At 51.2% G+C, this 19,148-nt stretch overlaps 1 protein-coding gene across 1 annotated transcript; it reads right to left on the bottom strand.

Moving 5' to 3' along the window:
• Window positions 1–483: 483 nt before the first annotated feature.
• SRL (sarcalumenin) lies at window positions 484–16,791 on the bottom strand. The gene is made up of 7 exons (XM_058434136.1): window positions 16,553–16,791; window positions 16,255–16,411; window positions 12,831–12,932; window positions 11,465–11,560; window positions 6,167–6,283; window positions 3,964–4,197; window positions 484–1,366 (listed from the first exon to the last, which is right to left on the bottom strand). The coding sequence occupies exons 1-7, from the start codon at window positions 16,703–16,705 to the stop codon at window positions 555–557; spliced, it is 1,671 nt and encodes a 556-aa protein (XP_058290119.1). The 5' UTR covers window positions 16,706–16,791; the 3' UTR covers window positions 484–554.
• Window positions 16,792–19,148: the final 2,357 nt, after the last annotated feature.

The following is a 19,148-nucleotide window of genomic DNA, read 5'->3' as shown; positions in this document are numbered from 1 at the left end:
AGACTCCATCTCAAAAAAACAAAAACAAACCCAGGTATATTCAGACCCAAGAGACTGTTCACTGTTGAAAGTCAACCCAAAGTTAAGAGGCAGCCGAGGGCTGGGGAACAAACGCCAGACCGTGGGTGTCGAAAGAAGCCAAAATGGACCTGACATTCTCTACAACTCAGGCCTTCGCTGTTTTCCCAGCTCACAGGGAACAAAGGAATTTCAGCTGCTTTTAGCCTATTTGACCCTCATTGATTTAAGATACACTAGAATTTAGCTGCTCTCTGTCCTTCCAAGACAGGACCTAGGAAAAGCAGGTGGAGGCTGACTTGCCTCAATCAGGCCTCCTCATTGAAACAACAAGACAAGCACACAGGAATTCACAGTTTCCACTCTCCTCCCTAGCCCCACGCACCTGCCCCAACCCCTGGCCTCAATGAACTCCCAACTCTCCACTGTGTAATAATTCCTGCCAGTGTGGCTCAAAGGGTTAATACACCAGGACTTCTCAGACGGTTAGGACACAAGCTCATTCACCAACAGGAACCCAAGAACCGCTACACCACCTAGTGCTTCCTGTAGCGATTTTTTGGGGTTTCGCTACACCCTGTTTTGTCACAGTTGAGAGCACCTGGATTCTTCCCGAGCCCGAGGCTACCCAGGAGGCCTGGAAGCTCCTGAGTGATGGCCCGCTCAATCTTCTCCAGAAAGCAACCTCCCATGTAGGAGCACTGCTGCGAGAGCAGTTTGAAACTGGAAATGGGATTGATGCCAAAGAAGTCCTTATAGGCCTCGCGGTTGGGAAGGTCAAATTTGCTGACGTTGGTCTTTGCCAGGATGGTCTTGAAGATGTAGAATTTATCGGGATCTTCCACAATGTCCTTAAAGACCAGTTCTCCGTCACTGAAGAAGGTCATTTTGTCCTTGTAAGTCTGCAGGTAGCGGTCAACCAGGAGGGCGTGGATGCGGACCCGGATGGCGTGCTGGCGGATGAAGGCAATCTTGTTCTCCAGTCTGTTCTCGATCACCTGATTCAGGTCTTCGAGGAGGGAGATCTCTTCCTGGAGGAACAGTTCCTGATGGGTGTCCGGCTTATACTCTTGTGGCCAGAAGGAGCTGACGTAAACCCTTGGGGGCTCTGTGACATTGATGAGAGGGGCCAAGCTCCAGAAGAGGGCCCCGTAAACCCGCATGAGCATTTGGGTGGCCAGATTGTCAGCCTTGTTCAGGATGATCCTTATCTGGGATTCACGCCCCTTCAACTGGCGGAAGAGCATCTCCAGCTCTAGACCCACATCCAGCTTTGTTGGGTCAAAGACGACAAAGATGAGGTCAGCTCTGTCGATGAACCACTGGCACACGTCGTTGAAGGGGTAGCCTTTGGGAGACAGAAGCGAGAAGTCAAACTGAGTAGGCCTCCCTCAAAGCCCACGCGCCTCCTTTCAGAACTAAACCATTCTGGGGGTTGAAAGAAGGAACAGCGCTACAGATTTTCTGGGTTTCTAAAGACTATTAAAAAATCAATGGCATAACTCCTGTCCCTTGCCAATCTTCAGCCAAGAACAGCCTGATCCTTGTTTTTCTTGTGGGTTTGTTTTTTGAGACAGGGTCTCACTCTGTCACCCAGGTTGGAGTGCAGTGGCATGATTACAGCTCACTGCAGCCTCAGCCTCCCGGGCTTAAGAATCCTCCCACCTCGGCCTCCCAAAGTGCTAGGGTAATAGGTGTGAGCCACCATGCCCCACCTGATCATTGTTTTAATCTACTGTGAAATCCAAGTTTCCAAGAACGCTAAATACCTGTTCAAAATGGAGATTGTCCTATTGTCTAAAAGGATCTGGGGCAATGGCAAAGATGCTGAGGGAGAGAAATGAGGAATTAGAAGAACATGAAAGAATGAATGCATTATTCAGGGGGAAGGAATGTGGGCTTGGCATTGAGACCTGGACTAGAATTTGAGCTTTGCCCCTGGCCAGCTGTATATTAAATGCCTCTAAGCTCTACCTTTTTAGCTCCAAAATGACAAGAAGAACAATATCAACATCTGAATTGATATAAACATTACCATGTTGCTGTAAATATAGGACAGCACCTAAAATTCCAATCATACAGCTGGTGCAGAATACATTTTAATTCCATTAGCTTCTTATTTCCTAGTGTTGTTTGCAAAAAAGAAAACTGAGGAGATGAGGACTAACTGTCTTAAAAACATTGAAATCTTTTTTTTTAACAATCATGTATAAAATTATCCAATGTGTAGTAAGGGTACAATTTACTATTATAATTATTAACATTGTTAACATTACTAATAATACTACTAATGTCATTATACCATAATATAATTAAATATACTGTAATATTATTACTAAGATTACTGCTAATATTATTAATTGCTTCTAATATTACTGCTAAGATCATTACTACAAGATCTATTTATAACCACAATTGGAGTTGTGACCGTAAACTGAGATCCACCGTCTGCTCACACATTCCTGCACTGCCCTGTTCAGAACTCTCTGCAGACATCCTTGCCTCATGGCAGGACTCAGTGGCCTAGTCCATAGCGGCATGCCTGCTGGATCTGGCTTCTAGTCTTGTGGCCTGGTTGCCAGCTTTGTTTATTAAATACATTCACATTGTTGTACAACCATCATGGCCATCCCTCTCTGGAACTTATTCATCTTCCCAAACTGAAAACTCTTTACCTATTAACAGTAACTGCCCATCTCCCCTTCCCCCCAGCCCCTGGTTAAAACCACTCTGGTTTCTGTCTTTCTGATTTTGCCTACTCTCATGTAAGTGAAGTCAGACAGGCCCAAAGTAGCATTCCCCTGCTACCTGAGGGCAAGTAGGGCTTTGAAGAAGCCTGCTAAAGGCTTATGGGGAAGCAAGGCTGGAAAAGCAGAAACCGGGAATAGGAAGAGTTGAAGGTCAGGTTCAACCTACAGTAGGCCCAGTAGCCCAGACCCAGTTTAGCCAGAAGTCAAAAACACGGTACTGGGATCCAATTAGTCCAGGCCCTTGGCTACACAGGACACACAGGGCCTCCCAAAGACAACTGAGCCCCAGCTTGAACTCTTAGAGCTGCTGGCAGAGAGGACTAGGCCCCCACTTTGGAAAATATTGCCGTCTCCAAACCAAATCAGTCCTTGGGGAGGTAGGAGGACCAGGCACTCCAAAACCCAGATGGCATCGCAGTGACGACAAGAAGGGTGGAAGTTAAGAACGCCTCTCCTGGTCTTGGGCAACACTGGGCACACTTCCTCTCCCTGCCTGCCTACCACCCACTGTCAAAAGTAGTTTTCTTTTCTCCCTTTTTTTTTTTTTTTTTTTTTTGAGACAGAGTCTTGCTGTGTCACTAAGGCTGGAGTGCAGTAGCATGACCACAGCTCACTGCAGCCTTGACCTCCTGGGCTCAAGCAATCCTCCCAACTCAGCCTCCTGAGTAGCTAGGACTACAGGCATGTGCCACCATGCCAACCTAATTTTTATATTTTTTGTAGAGGCAGGGTTTTGCCAGGTTGTCCAAGCTGGTCTAGAACACCTGGGCTTAAGTGATCCACCTGCCTTGGGCTCCCAGAATGCTGGGATTACAGGTGTGAGTCACTGTGCCCAGCCTTATTTATTGATTTATTTATATGAGATAGGGTCTCACTCTTGCCCAGGCTGGAGTGCAGTGGCAAGATTACGGCTCACTGCAGCCTCAACCTCCTCGGCTCAAGCAATCTTCCCACCTCACCCTCCCGGGCAGCTAGGACCAAAGGCACATGCCACCATGCCTGGCTGTCTTTTAAATTTTTTTGTAGAGATGGGGTCTCACTATGTTGCTCAGGCTGGTCTTGAACCTCTGGCCTCAAAGGATCCTCCTGTCTTGGCCTCCCAAAGAGTTGGGATCACAGGCATGAGCCATCATGCCTGGCCAAAAATAATTTTTGAAACAGAGCTTACACCGTTCAGAAATGAGGACTAAATTACCTCTTTCTTGCTGCTTGCGGTTCTCGATGATGCCTGGTGTATCCACAAAAGTGACCCTCTCCAGAAGTTTGTGGGGAACCTCAATGCCAATCAACTTCTCTAGGAAATTCTGGCCAAACTTCTCAAGGGGTGAGAAGGAGCGGGCGCTGTCAGCAGCCATGACGATGCCTTCGATGGTTTTCAGCTTAGGCCCGTGCATGAGGACCGTGAACTCAGAGGTGGTGGGTTCAGCACCTGGGCACACGGGGTGAGAGGTGAAGGAATACGTGATCCCTGTGAAACAGACCTACTGAGAAGCATGTGTATATGCCGGCTGTCACAGGGAGACTTTTGCAATAGAACTGGATATGTTTGCTAAGCTATTGGGGCTTTCTTTTAATTGTGGTAAAACATACATAACATAAAATTTACCTTTTTTTTCTTTTTGAGATAGAGTCTTGTTCTGTCACCCAGGCTGGAAAGCAGTGGTGCAGTCTCAGCTCACTGCAGCCTCCATCTCCCAGGCTCAAGTGATTCTCCCACCTCAGCCTCCCGAGTAGCTGGGATTACAGGTACTCGCCACCACGCCTGGCTAATTTTTGTATTTTTAGTAGAGACGGAGTTTCACCATGTTGGCCAGGCTGGTCTCGAACTTCTGACCTTAATGATCTGCCCACCTTGGTCTCCCAAAGTGCTGGGATTACAGGTGTGGGCCACTGCTCCCGGCCTAAATTTACCATTTTAGTCATTTTAAAGCATGCAGTTCGGTGGCATTAAGCACATTCACACAGTTGTGCAACCATCGCCGCCATCCAGCTCCAGAATGTTTTTATCTTCCCAGCTGAAAATTCTGTATCCAATGAACAGTCATTCCCCATTCCCTCTTCCCCCAGTCCCTGGTTACAACCACTCTGGCATCTCTCGCTCTCTGATTTTGCCTTCTTTTTTTTTTCCTTTTTGGAGCAGAGTCTCACTCTATCGCCCAAGCTGGAGTGCAGTGGCATGATCTCAGCTCACTGCAACCTCCGCCCCCGGGTTCAAGTGATTCTCCTGCCTCAGCCTCCCAAGTAGCTGGGATTACAGGTGCCCACCACCACGCCCAGCTAATTTTTGTATTTTTAGTAGAGACGAGGTTTCACCATCTTGGCCAAGATGGTCTTGAACTCCTGACCTTGTGATCAACCCACCTCGGCCTCCCAAAGTGCTGGGATTACAGGCGTGAGCCACTGCGCCCAGCCGCCTGCTGTCATATAAGTGAAATCAGACAGTATTTGTCCTCCTGTGTCTGTCTTCTTTCTTTTAGCATAATATCTTCATGGTTCATCCATGTAGCAGATATCAGAATTTCACTCCTTTTTAAGGCTAATAATTTATGTATGAACAGACCACATTTTGTTGATCCCTTCATCCACTGATGAACATTTGAGTGGTTTCCACGTTTTGGCTATTGTGAATAATGCTGCTGTGGACATTGGTGCAGATGTCTTTTTTTGTTTTCTGTTTTTTCCAAATTTTCTTTTTTTGTGTGTGAGACAGTCTCACTCTGTCACCCAGGCTGGAGTGCAGTGGCGTGATCTTGGCTCACTGCAACCTCTGCCTCCTGGATTCAAACAATTCTGCTGCCTCAGCCTCCCAAGTAGCTGGGACAACAGGCACCTCCCACCACACCCAGCTAATTTTTTGTATTTTTAGTAGAGACAGGGTTTCACCATGTTGGCCAGGCTGGTCTCGAACTCCTGACCTCAGGTGATCCTCCTGCCTCAGCCTCCCAAAGTGCTGGGATTACAGGCATACAGCCACCATGCCCAGCCTTTTTCAAATTTTGTATTTTAACACCTGCAGGTGGCGTAACTTTCCTTTTTTTTTTTGAGACGGAGTCTCGCTCTGTCACCCAGGCTGGAGTGCAGCGGCACAATCTCAGCTCACTACAATCTCTGCCTCCTGGGTTCAAGCAATTCTCATGTCTCAGGCTCCTGAGTAGCTGGGACTACAGGAACGTGTCACCACGCTTAGCTAATTTTTGTATTTTTTTAGTAGAGATTGGTTTTTGCCATGTTGGCCAGGCTGGTCTCAAACCGATGGCCTCACGTGATCCACTGCCTTGGCCTCCCAAAGTGCTGGGATTACAGGCATAAGTCATCATGTCCGGCCAGCGATTTAACTTTTCATGGTGCTTTTACATACAACATTCAAATCCCAACAATCACACAAGAAGATTGATTACCTGTATAGAGCTGATAGCGAGTATTTTCCAGCCCAAGGAGGTAGTTTATCATGGTAGATTTGCCAACACTCCACGGTCCCAGGAACAGCACCATGGGCTTGGAGGTAATCTCTCCATCTGTGGGCAACAGGAAGTAGAGATGGAATAAAACTAACAAAAGTTCACACCAGGGGTATGGCACCGTACTCCAAAGCATCTCAACGTCCATCCAACTGAGTTGTGGAATTCTCCATGAATCAGACGTGTGTAGCCCCCAGTGGCACTTCTCTTGCTACATAAGTGTGATCACCCAGTAAAAAGACACAGAAGTCACTTTTGGGCCTTGCCCAGATCCTTGGCACATCTGCCCCCACCAGAAGAAGGATCTCTGTGAATTCAACAAACCCTGACTCCGAACTCACTCTGGGTGAGGTCTCCTGGTTAAACCTGGAGGAGAAAAGCTCATAGAGAAAGGAGGACAGAGCTTCCACATGGAGAGAATCTGGGTTGAGAATGGAGGATGGATGTGGAGCAGCTTGTATAATCTTGGGTGGTCTGGACTCAGACCCTACCTGTCTCCAGCCTCTGCAGCTCTCCTCTCCTCCAACCTGGGGCTCCCCGAATTCCCAATACAGCCTAATCCTGGACTCTAGGGCCAGTGTCTCTCTCTCTCTCTCTTTCTGTCCTCTTTTGTTTAGAATCAGGGTCTCCGTTGCCCAGGCTGAAATGCAGTGGTGCAATTGTGCCCCACTACAATTACTGGGCTCAAGCAATCTTCCCACTTCAGCCTCCTAAGTAGTAGCTAGGACTACAGGCATGAACCACTATGCCCAGCTAATTTTTAAATTTTTTTTGTAGAGATGGGGTCTTGCAACGTTGCTCAGGCTGGTCTCAAACTTCTGGGCTCAAACAATCTTCTCACCTTGGCTTCCCAAAGTGCTGGGATTACAGGTATGAGCCATTGCACTCACCCTCTTCTAGGGCCACTCTCACACACTAGCCTCTAAAGTCCATGACAAATTTGCCAGTGCCCAAAACCAAACAATGAACTGGCAATTCTTGGGTCCTGCATCCAACGTCCTTCCGAAGGCCATGTTGGGGAGATGACCCTGCAAGGGACACTCCAGGTGGGTGCCTAAGAGGAAAAATAGAATGCTCTCGTGCTTTCAAATCCAGCGGACAGGGAGGGAAGGGGAGAGGCTTTCAACATGGGGTGTGGTCAATCTTATTGCAGATTTTCAGGCCTCAGCTCTTTCAGCTCTTCCCTGGACTACAGCACAGAGGGTCAGCCCTGCATAACTCAGCACTGAAGTTCTCCAGACTTGTCTCCCTGAGGCCAGCAGGTCACCCTAAAAACACTAGGCACTCCCCTTTTGTTTCATTTATTTATTATGATTTTACTTAATTTCTTGGTTCAAAGATCAGGAACATAAAAAGGTAAACAGTGAAAAGTCTCCCATCTCTGTCGCAGTCTGCCTCAGCCCTAATACCCCCTGGAATAGGTAACCACTGCTGATTTCTTACATGTTGTTTTAGACATTTTAATGCATATATAAGCAATATTTGTAGCTATCATATTCCCCATCTTTTTGTTTTGTTTTGTTTTGAGACAGGGTCTCACTCTGTCGCCCAGGCCAGAGTGCAGTGGTGTGATCATAGCTCATGTAGCCTCGACCTCCCAGGCTCAAGCAATCCTCCCACCTCAGCCTCCTGAGTAGCTGAGACTATAAGCATGTACCACCAAGCCCAGCTCATTTTTGTATTTAGAGTAGAGATGGGGTCTTGCCATGTTGCCTAGGCTGGTCTCCAACTCCTGGGCTCAAGAGATCCACCCACCTCAGCCTCCCAAAGTGCTACTATCACAGGCATGAACCCGGCACCCAGCCCTTCCCCATCTTTTTTTTTTTTCTTTCTTTTTTTTTTTGAGACAGATTCTTGCTCTGTTGCCCAGGCTAGAGTGCAGTGGCACAATCTCAGCTCACTGCAGCCTCTGCCTCCTGGGTTCAAGCCATTCTTCTGCCTCAGCCTCCCAAGCAGCTGGGACTACAGGTGCATGCCACCATGCCTGGCTAATTTTTGTATTTTTAGTAGAGATGGGGTTTTACCATGTTGGCCAGGCTGGTCTCGAACTCTTGACCTCAAGTAATCCACCTGCCTCGGCCTCCCAAAGTGCTGGGATTACAGGTGTGAGCCCCCACGCCCGGCCCCCATCTTTTTACAGAGAGTGGTGTCATATGCTTCCTCTTCTGTATCTTGCTTTCGGATGCTCTGGTCTTCCTTCTCCGAGGCTAAAGCTCAGTCCAAACCAGGTGGTGTCTTATAGATGGCAGGCACATGTACATTGCCTGAAAGCAACACCATGGCCCTGCCCCATCCCTCCCTGTCTGTGAATACACAGGAGACACTCACATCTCTGTGGAAGTCAAGCCCTGGCTGAGGGCCAGGAAGGGATAAGGAGGCTGAGAGGGTGGCAGGAGTCCCCAGTTACAGCCACAGAGACGTCACAGTCTCTTAACACCAGCCCAGGTGACACCAAGGAGAGCCCTAGATGTTCTCGTTCTCCGAGACAAGCCACTAACAGGGCCCTTTCCTGGTGCTGCGGTTTCGGCTCCTCACAGCAGGGGGCACCGCTGGCCTATGCAGGAGGTGGGAGGTGAGCCTGGGAGAGGTTACAAGGAAGGTGGCCAGAGACTAGGAGTTAAGAGCCAAGTCCAAAAGGTGAGTGCAGGGGCCAGGAAGCGGGCCCTCCCTGCAGAGCGCCACGCCCTGGGGACGCCAGAGCTCCTGGCCCTGCTGCTGTACACACAGGTTTCCTAGGAGGGCCAAGCCTGTGGGTCTTAGGGCCAAGAGGGAAAGAGAAAGCCTTTGGGAGGCTCTGTAAGCTCACACCAATGGCTTTGCATCCGCTACAAAGTGGGGCGATAACTGGCTCCTAGGCTACAAAAAACAGTACAGGTAGCTGTGGAACGGGGTATTCCCTGCTTCCAGCTGTGTGATCCCGGGTAACCCAGCACATCTCTGGGCCTCAGGTTCCCCTCTGCAGAACAGGAAGAACACAAACCCTATTATACCCTGGCCACTTAACAGCCATCCAGAGCATCAAATGAGATCATACAGAAATAGCCAAATTAACACAGGGAAAGATTTCTAATCTCATTCAAAAAACGATAAGATACCATTGCTAAATTTTGTAAAGATGAGTAACATTTTTAAATGGCATTGCTGTTGGGAAACAAGGACTCTCATCTACTGTTATTGTGAGTACAAACTGGTATCATGGGAGACAATATGGCAACAACTAGCAAAATATTTAAGTCCAGGCTTCCAATTTTTTTTTTTTTTTTTGAGACAGGCTCTCACTCTGTTGCCTAGGCTGGAGTCCACTGGTGCAATCTCTGCCTCCCAGGCTCAAATGATCCTCCTGCCTCAGCCTCCCGAGTAGCCAGGACCACAGGCGCATGCCACCATGTCCAGCTATTTTCTTTTTTTGAGACGGAATCTCGCTCTGTCACCCAGGCTGGAGTGCAATGGCACAATCTCGGCTCACTGCAACCTCTGCCTCCTCAGTTCAAGTGATTCTTGTGCCTCAGCTTCCCCAGTAGCTGGGATGATACGCACCCACCACCACACCCAGCCAATTTTTTTATTTTTAGTAGAGGCAGGGTTTTGCCGTGTTGGCCAGGCTGGTCTCAAACTCCTGGCCTCAAGGGATCTGCTTGCCTCAGCCTCCCAAATTGCTGAGACTATAGGTGTGAGCCACCGTGCCCGGCCATCGGATTGTTTTTAAAAGTGCTACGAGCCATCATGCCGGGCCCAATTTTTGTGTGTGTGTTTTGTTTGTTTGTTTTGAGATGGAGTCTTGCTGTTGCCCAGGCTGGAGTGCAGTGGCACAATCTCGGCTCACTGCAACCTCTGCCTCCCGGGTTCAAGCAATTCTCTTGCCTCACCCTCCTGAATAGCTGGGATTACAGCCGCCAGCCACCACGCCCGGCTAATTTTTGTATTTTTAGTAGAGACGGGGTTTCACCATGTTGGCTGGGCTGGTCTCGAACTCCTGACCTCATGATCTGCCCGCCTTGGCCTCCCAAAGTGCTGGGATTACAGGTGTGAGCCACCATGCCCGCCCCTAATTTTTGTATTTTTTTATAGAGACAAGGTCTCACTATGTTGCCCAGGCTGGTCTCAAACTCCTGGGCTCAAGCCATCCTCCCACCTCTGCCTCCTGAAGTACTGAGATTACAGGCATGAGCCACCAGGAGGGTGCTGGTTTTCCAGAGCATGGCGGGGTCACGCAGGGGAAGAGCACACAGCCGTCAGAGGGAAGGAGGGAGGTCTCCACACACACAGCTCACCTGACAGGATCCCATGTTTGTAAAAACAAAAAATATCCATCTATGTGCTCACACATGCAGAGGAAATGCTTGGAAGTCTTCACTATAACGACGGGTTTCTCTGGGAGTTGAATTAAAGAAGTTGGAGGTCAGCCGGGAGCGGTGGCTTACGCTTGTAATCCCAGCACTTTGGGAGGCCAAGGCGGGCAGATCATGAGGTCAGGAGATCGAGACGATCCTGGCTAACATGGTGAAACCCCGTCTCTACCAAAAATACAAAAAATTGGCCGGGCGTGGTGGCAGGCGCCTGTAGTCCCAGCTATTCGGGAGGCTGAGGCAGGAGAATGGCGTGAACCTGGGAGGCAGAGCTTGCAGTGAGCTGAGATCATGCCACTGCACTCCAGCCTGAGTGACAGAGTGAGACTCCGTCTCAAAAAAAAAAAAAAGTTGGAGGTCAAGAACAGAATTTTTGTTTTTCAACGTATACTATTCGGCACTATTTGAATTTTTTGCAACAAGTGTGTCTTATTTTTATTATTTTGAAAATCAATTTTGTAAAGAATCCAGGCCCAAGGAAGCAGAGGAGAAGGGCAATAGGAGGGCAAGGAATGGAGTGATCAGAGGACTCAGGCACCACCCGTGAGTAGACAGGGGGCACCTGTGGGCTCCTCTGGAGCACAGGAGGGATTGAAATAGGCATCATCGCCTTTGAAAACTCAAATGTGCATGACTGAAGCATAAAGGCTTAAAACCAAAATGCATCTGTAACACCCTGGTAAAGCATCGTGCTCTGCTGGTGAAAGGGTAGTTCTGTGATGGAGGTGTCGTCTTTTCCAACTGCCAGGGGGAGCCCAGACCCAGACCTATGAGTCCTCGCACGCATCATGAATGAGCTCCCGAACCTGTGTGGGTACCTGGGGAGACCGGGCTGGTCAGCAGTGTGGCCCCGCCGACAGGCCTGCGCCGTACCTGTGATCTCAAGCCCTACCTGTGATCTCATGCTGCCGGAGCTCATTGTACTTGTAGGACTGCTCCAGAGGCTTGATGGATGAGTGGTAGATCTTCCGAAGCCGCTGCAGCACCGCTGGAGACAGAGAGGGCCGGGGGAAGAGCATCAGGCAGGTGCGATCCAGGCAGCTCCTCCATTGTGGAGGGATCTCACCACCCAGGGCAGCTCCACCTCTGCCTGGTGGGCAGCAAGTGCTGTTTGCATCCCAGCAACTGTGCAATGTATTTGCATTTGGGGAGCCGGCCCACATCTCAACCTGCAGAAACCTTCAAACGAAAAGGCATTCCCCTACCCACCCCCAAAGCTTCCTGAGCTGTTTGGTTATTTTATTTTATTATTTATTTATTTTTTTAGAGACTTTAGATTTTATTTATTATTATTTTTTTTTTTTAGCTCTGTCGCCCAGGCTGGAGTGCAGTGGTGCAATCACAGCTCACTGCAGCCTCTAACTCCTGGGCTCAAGTGATCCACCCACCTCAGCCTCCCAAAGTGCTGGAATTACAGACATAAGCCACTGTGCCCGGCCTGAGCTTTTTTTTTAAAAACCTCTCTCCTTCTTCCTCACCTCAATAGTGTGTCTGAAACCTTGTCTCGGCCTGCTGCCTCACTGCAAGCCCTTTCTTTGGTGGATGAGAATTCCATCTCTGTTGCCCACCTCTGTGTGTGCTCCCTGAGGCTTAGAAGGCAAGGAGGCCCAGCACCCTGCAGGCCTGCAGATCGGCACCCTGGCCCTGGCCTTGGCCTGTCACTGTACTCCCAGACACCCCCGGGGTGGGGGGGTCAGATAACTCGGGTGGTCTCTTCTAAGAGGAAGCTCCCTGATGGGAGCCCACAACGGGGAGGCCTATGGGGTGACAAGTCAGGCTAGCGAGACTCTACCCCTCGATCTGCCACCTTCTAGCTGTGCGCCAAGAGCAAATTGCTGCTAGCCTGAGCTCCAGTTAGGTGGCTCATTGATTAAGAGGAGATGAGTCCTGCTGCAATCCTTGGGTTTCAAAGATAAAATGAAACACCACACATGAAATGGCTTTATAAACTAAAAATCACAGCGAAGGAGATGGCCCCAGCACAGCATGGGGCCGCGCTGGATTTGCCCACACCAGGCTGTCTGCTTGGACGGCCCTTCCTTCTCTGTGCCCAGCTGGAACCCCGAGGCTTGGACTTTGCTCACAGAGCCTCCTCCACGAAGCCTCCCACCTTCAGGGCTCTCCTATTCCCCAACGTCCCCTCCAGCCTCCAAGACACAGCCCCGGCACACCTTGGCTCTCAGGAGCCTCCAGGAGTCTGCCTGGGCCCTGGCGGCCGGGCTTTCCCAGCCCTGGGCACATCTCCCTCCCCTGGTTACCAGAGTAGTCATCGGATGGCTTGTCCTCATTCAGCATGAGGGTCTTCTCGATGTGGGAGCGGTCCCTCAATGGGGCTTCTTCATTTGCATCTTCCGTCTCTTCTGTGGAGAGAAGCAGACAGCCAGGTGAGAGCAAAGCTAACAGCTGGCTGAGCTCTGCGCCCTGGCGAAGCAGACGAGGGCTCGGCCTTGAGCAGGTGCTCAGTAGAGTCTTGCCAGGTTACACTGGACTGAGTTCTGCCTTTAGAAAGGAATTTGATCATCCAAACGCTATGATGCTCCATGTGCAGTGTATTCGCATTCGGGGAGCTGGTCCACATCTCAGCCTGCAGAAACCTTCTTATCTATATATTTCATATATTTAACAAATATGCATTGAACACCTTCGCCACACCAGGCACTGAGCGTCATGCTGGGAATACAGTGGTGCCCAAAACAGGCACAACTCCTTAAGCAACTGCTTTTAGTCCAGTGGAGTCAGAGATGATAGTCTTTAAAGTAACGCTAGGGCCGAGTGCAGTGGCTCACACCTGTAATCCTAGCACTTTAGAAGGCCCAGATGGGAGGATCACTGGAGCCCAAAAGTTGGAGACCAGCCTAGGCAACATAGCAAGACCCCATCTCTACCAAAAAAAAACTTTCCAAGCAGTGGTGCACACCCATGGTCTCAGCTTGGGAAGCTGAGACAGGAGGATTCTCTCAGCTCAGGAGGTCAAGGCTGCAGTGAGCCATGATCACCCCACTGCACTCCAGCCTACGTCACAGAGCAAGACCCTATCTTAAAAAATTAAAAAATTAAAACATCAAACATCTCAGGAGGCTTTATGGGTAGGTAGGAGAATGCCTTTTGGCTTGAACTCCAGCCTGGGCAAAAGAGGGAGACCCTGTCTCAAAAATAATAAAAATAATTAATAAAATGTAATCATTACAGATGATGAGGTGGCCACAGAAGGAAACATTCTGAAAGCTAAGTGGGGCTCAGGAGTGTGCCTGCACCAGTGGTCTCAGCAGCACGTTCAGAGAAAGCCTCCCCAGGTCTCTGCTGGGGGAGTGAGTACGAGTGGAGAAAAGCCTTCTGCGAAAGCCCCAGATGAGCCTTGTTTAGCAAGAAGCAGGAGAAGGGGTGTCTGGCTGCAGTCGGGGAGGCCTGGGTGCTGGGGAGCTGCTGAGGTCCTCAGGGCTGACCGGGCAGGACCTTCCACAGGGCTTTGGGTTTCATCCCAAGAGCAATGGGAGCCAGTGAGGGGCTCTAGGCAGGCAGCCACCGCGGCCACATGAGCATTTCATCAGGACCACGATGGCCGTGTGGGAAGGACAGCTGGGAGGGCCACTGCAGGGTGTGTGTGTCTGTGTCTGTGTGTGCCTGTGTATGTCTGTGTTGTGTATGTATGTGTTTCTCTGTGTCTGTATGTTTCTATATCACTGTATCTGTGTGTCTCTGTGTGAATCTCTCTGGGTGTCTGTATCTATGTGGGTGTGTCTGTGTGTGTGTTTCTGGGTGTCTCTGTGTGTCTGTATCTCTGTGTGTATATTTCTGTGTGTGTGTCTCTGTTTTCTGTGTCTCTGTGTGTGTGTGTCTGTGTGTGTGTGTGTGTGTGTTTCTGGGTGTCTCTGTGTGTCTGTATCTCTGTATCTGTGTGTATATTTCTGTGTCTGTGTGTCTCTCTGTTGTCTGTGTGTGTGTGTGTGTGTTGAGGGGAGCAACTGTTGCTTCTCACTCAGATAGCAAGTGATGTGGGTGCCTGCCGCAGGCTCCCGGGGAGGGCGAGGCTCCTGTTCCTGAGCCTATGATATCACAGCTGCTTCTTCCCAGGCTGCCTGCACAGAGGATTCTAGGCGATTAGAAGAGGGGTAGACTCAGGCCTTATGGGGCAGAGGGAAGCCAGCTCCACTAGGGGCGAGAACCAAAAAAGAGTTGATATGCCTTGTGCAGCATCTCATGACAGTGACTCTTTAAACCAGTCCCAGGAAGCCCCAACCCCCGAGCCAGAATAGGGAGCTGACTGACTGCAGCACACACCCCGCCCTTATGGAGTACAATTCCTGACAGGTAGTATATAAATAGTATGTAGATAGTATATAAATTGACTGGGAGTGGTGGCTCAAGCCTGTAATCCCAGCACTTTGGGAGGCTGAGGCAGGAGGATCGCTTGAGCCCAGGAGTTCCAGACCAGCCAGGGCAACACAGCAAGACCCCATCTCTACAAAATATACAAAAATTAGGCCGGGCACAGTGGACACGGTGGCTCACAGCTGTAATCCCAGCACTTTGGGAGGCCAAGGTGGGCAGATCGCGAGGTCAGGAGATCGAGAGCATCCTAGCTAACACAGTGAAACCCCGTCTCTACTAAAAATACAAAAAGGCACCCTATCCCACTACTTGGAAGGCTGAGGCAGGAGAAGGCTGAACCGGGCAGAATAACCAAATAACCACTGCACTCACCTGGGAAGATGAAAAAACAAAAAACAAAACAAAACAAACAAAAAAATCAGCCAAGCGTGATAGTGCATGCCTGTAGTCCCAGCTACTCAGGAGGCTGAGGTGGGAGGATCGCTTGAGCACTTGAACTCAGGAGTTAGAAGCTGCAGTGAGCTATGATTGCATGACTGCACCCCAGCCTGGATGACAGAGCGAGACCCTGTCTCAAAAAAAAAAAGTATGTAAATTAATTCTGCAACGAAGCCTGTGGGGAAGCCGTCTTGGAGAGTGAAGACTTGACCTCGACCTCTACCCTGAAAGCCCCACTCCTGGTCTAAGTCCATGTACTAAGGAGATGCAGCCACGAAGGTGCCTGACCGACCGTCGTATTGGCTGCAATTCTCACACTGGCCGAGAGCTTAGCCCGGCCCTTCCCACTCTGCTCCTGGCCCCCAGCCCTTTGAGGGCAGCTTTGGCTGCTTTAGATGGGCGTTTGAGAGACAACACCGGTCACAGCCTGAGTTCTCATCTCATGATCCTGACCCCTCAGTCCTGGTTCTGCAATGCTTCCTACAGCCTAGTCTTCAAGGGGAGACCCCAGTCCTAGCCCACTAAGGGAATCACCAGGGAAGTTCCCAACCCACCCCCATCCACTCTCTGCACGTCCTTCCACCCGCCGGCCACAGGGCACCGATCATTCCATTAGATCGCTGCTCCTTTAGGCTGAGGCACTGACATGGGCTACGGCACATCAGGGACCCTAAGGAGAGGTTCTGGGGCCCCTGACTCGGAAGTACCAGGGCCCCTTTGACCCCTCTCACCGGCCCCTCCAAACTGGAGGCCAGCAGCCAATGCACAGCCTGAAGGCACCTCCCTGCCGGGACCCTGAAAAGGGCCTGCCACCCTCTGCCACCTTCTGTCCCTGCCTGTCCCCTACACACAAGACTTCCAGGGAGAATGCAGCTGCCCAAGGGACGGGGTTGCTGTTAGGGAATTAATTCCTACCCTGGGCAGCAATGATGGGACTCTCCCTCCCCTGATGTCCCTCCTTGGGCTCCTCTGCCTTCATGTCCAGGGTCTCACTGCCTGTGGACTCTGTATGTAATTCCTCCGGGCCAGGCTGGGCCCCTCTGTCCCTGTGACTTGTGGCTCCTGTGGCTTCCTGAAGCTCTCCACCTTCCTGGGGTTCCCTGGCTTCCTGGAGATCCCCACCTTCCTGGGGCTCCCTGGCTTCCTGGGGCTCCTCGGCTTCCTGGGGCTCCCCGCCTTCCTGGGGCTCCCTGGCTTCCTGGGGCTCCGTGGCCTCCTCGGAGGTGCCCTCTGCTTCTGAGCTAGCCCCATCGCCGCTGTCCTCTTCAGACTCCTCTTCGGAGGGAACTCCTCCTTCTTCCTCGCTTCCACTTCCATCGCCACTTTCCTCTTCAGAGGAGGCTTCATCTGCATCCTCCTCGGTCATCTCTGGGGACTGGCTCTCCTCAGTGTCCCCTGCCTTGATGCTCTGGGCGCCCCCAGGCTCTCCACTGGCCTCTGCAGCTGGGCCGTGCTCCCCCTGGTCCTCGGTGCCCTCACTGGCTTCTGTGTCAATATTCGGCTCCAACTCTCCCCCAACAGCCGCGACGTCAGGGGCTCCCTCTGGCACTGCAGGCTCCTCGCCAGGCCCAGGGCTGCCCTCGGCCCCTGCATTCAGTGGGTGGACCCCATCACCCTCTGAGTGAGGAGAGGCCCCCTCTGCCTTTGGCTCTGCTGTCCCTGCCACTGCTCCCTGCACCAGGCTGTCCCCTGGGACCTCCTGGACTTCCTCGGAGAGTTCATGGCCCCCAGCCTGTCCTCCTGCCTCTCCACTGGCAGTTCCCTCCATGGGGAGCCCAAGCCCAGTCTCCTCCTCTCCTAGTCCCTCTCCAGAACTGGGCTCTGGCCACTCCTCTTCCACAGGCCCCTTGGCCCCTCCTGGAGGGAGGGCGCTTGCCACTGGTGGGCCATTCTTTTCCTCCCCAGGCCCCGCAGCGTCCCTGTCATCCCTTTCCCCAGGTGGAGGTGACTCTGTGGCTGAGGCATTGGAGAGGCTGGCTTCAGGATCGGGGCCCGGGCCGGCGGCAGACGCGGGGGTCTTCTCGGGGCTCTCAGCCTCCCTGCCATCTGGGTAGTGAAGGAGGAGTTTCTTGTCTTGAGGGGCTGTGTCTGCATAAAGCGCCCTTTCTTTCTCCTCTAGACTTGCGTCTCCAGCAGAGAAATGATTCTCCAACAAATTGCCAACATCTTCTGTGCCACCCGACACGGAGACTTGCAGTTCTAAATGATTAGAACATGATTGGTCAGTTTCACAGGGTTGGCACCGGCTCTGTTTCTCAAAAGAGTCTACATTAACCTAGCTCCCATCTTCCGGGATGTGGTGTTGGTCTGGTGTGCAGTGTTACGCCTACCAACCTGGGTCTTCAGGACTACCTCATGCGTAGCGAGCAGAATAGGTGTTATTCTGCCTCCCTCCCAAGATGTGGAAACTGTGGATCAGGGAGTTAAAGGACTGACCCGCTGTACATCACTAACGAAGTGAGCAGCTGTGCTAACCCGAGAACCCCCCCACCCTGCGACCCTGGCCCTGACCTTCAAGCTTCCCGGCTTGGTCCTGATGACTGTATATGGAGGGAAACTTGGGTGAGCCCTTCCAGTCCCTCAACCTTGCTCACGGGCGTGTGCAGCCGGGCTTAACCTTGGAGATGCTTCCAAGAAGAGACAAATGCTTGTGCATCCCACCTCATGGCAGTTCCTACCGCCATTAACCAGCAGGCTTTTAATACTGCTCTCAGCAAAGGAGTGAAAACAGGTGTTTGCAGGCCAGATAATCTTAGGTTACACCGCACAGTGCTTAGGGGATTACTTGTGGCTCTCAACCTTATTAAGTCACACATCTAACCCTGTCCCAGTAAGGGCAGGCATTTGCTGGCCTCCCTACCTTATATTAGAGGGTACATGGCCTGAGGAGGAGATATCCATAATAGGCCGGGCCTGGCTTCCTGAAGGCTCTGGCCAACCCCTTCCAAGGGGATCCCCTTGAAAGGGACTGCAGCTTAACCCAGAGGGCAGAGGGCCCAGGAAGAGAGAAGAGTAGGGGCCTCGTCTGTGCCAGAGACCTCTGTCAAGGATCAAGTTTAGTATGTTTGGAAAATGGGGTCAGAAAAGGCTGAGTGTGGTGGCTCATGCCTGTAATCCCAGCACTTTGGGAGGTCGAGACAGGCAGATCACCTGAGGTTGGGAGTTTGAGACCAGCCTGGCCAACATGGTGAAACCCCATCTCTACTAAAAATACAAAAAATTAGCTGGGTGTGGTGACACACACCTGTAATCCCAGCTACTCAGGAGGCTGAGGCTGGAGAATGTCTTGAACCGGGAGGTGGAGGTTGCAGAGAGCCGAGATCGCGCCACTGCACCCCAGGCTGGGCGACAGAGTGAGACTCCATCTCAAAAAAAAAAAAAAAAAGAAAAAGAAAATGGGGCTCATTAGGCCCACCCCTCTGCCCCCTGCTCCCAGGCTAGGGTCTGTTTATGGGGGGCATTGCAGGCTCATGGAGATGATGAGACCACAGGCGTCCTGCCTTGGAGCAGCTGAGGCAGCCTCTGTTCTCCCTTGACTCTCAAGGCCCCTCTCCGAGGAAGAGCACCCCACCTATCTGCTGGATGCAGACAACCCCTCTCTCTCAGGCCACCACTTGCTACTCCCATCTCTCCCTCCCACAAAGAAAAGCCACTTCTTGGGGTAACCCTTCTCCCTCAGGGTACCCACCCTTGCTCCCCAAAAGCTGGGGCAGCCTCCAGGGATCAGAAGCAAATATTTTCTCATTAGTTCCCATAGATAGCCAGCCTGCTGTCGAACTCAGAAAGATGTGAAGCTTGGTGCCTTTTAT

This window comes from Hylobates moloch, unplaced genomic scaffold (genome assembly GCF_009828535.3).
Source record: "Hylobates moloch isolate HMO894 unplaced genomic scaffold, HMol_V3 SCAFFOLD_23, whole genome shotgun sequence".
Classification (NCBI taxonomy): Eukaryota; Metazoa; Chordata; class Mammalia; order Primates; family Hylobatidae; genus Hylobates; species Hylobates moloch.
The sequence above is the reverse complement of the archived record's forward strand: the minus strand, read 5'-3'. Positions and strand labels throughout refer to the sequence as shown.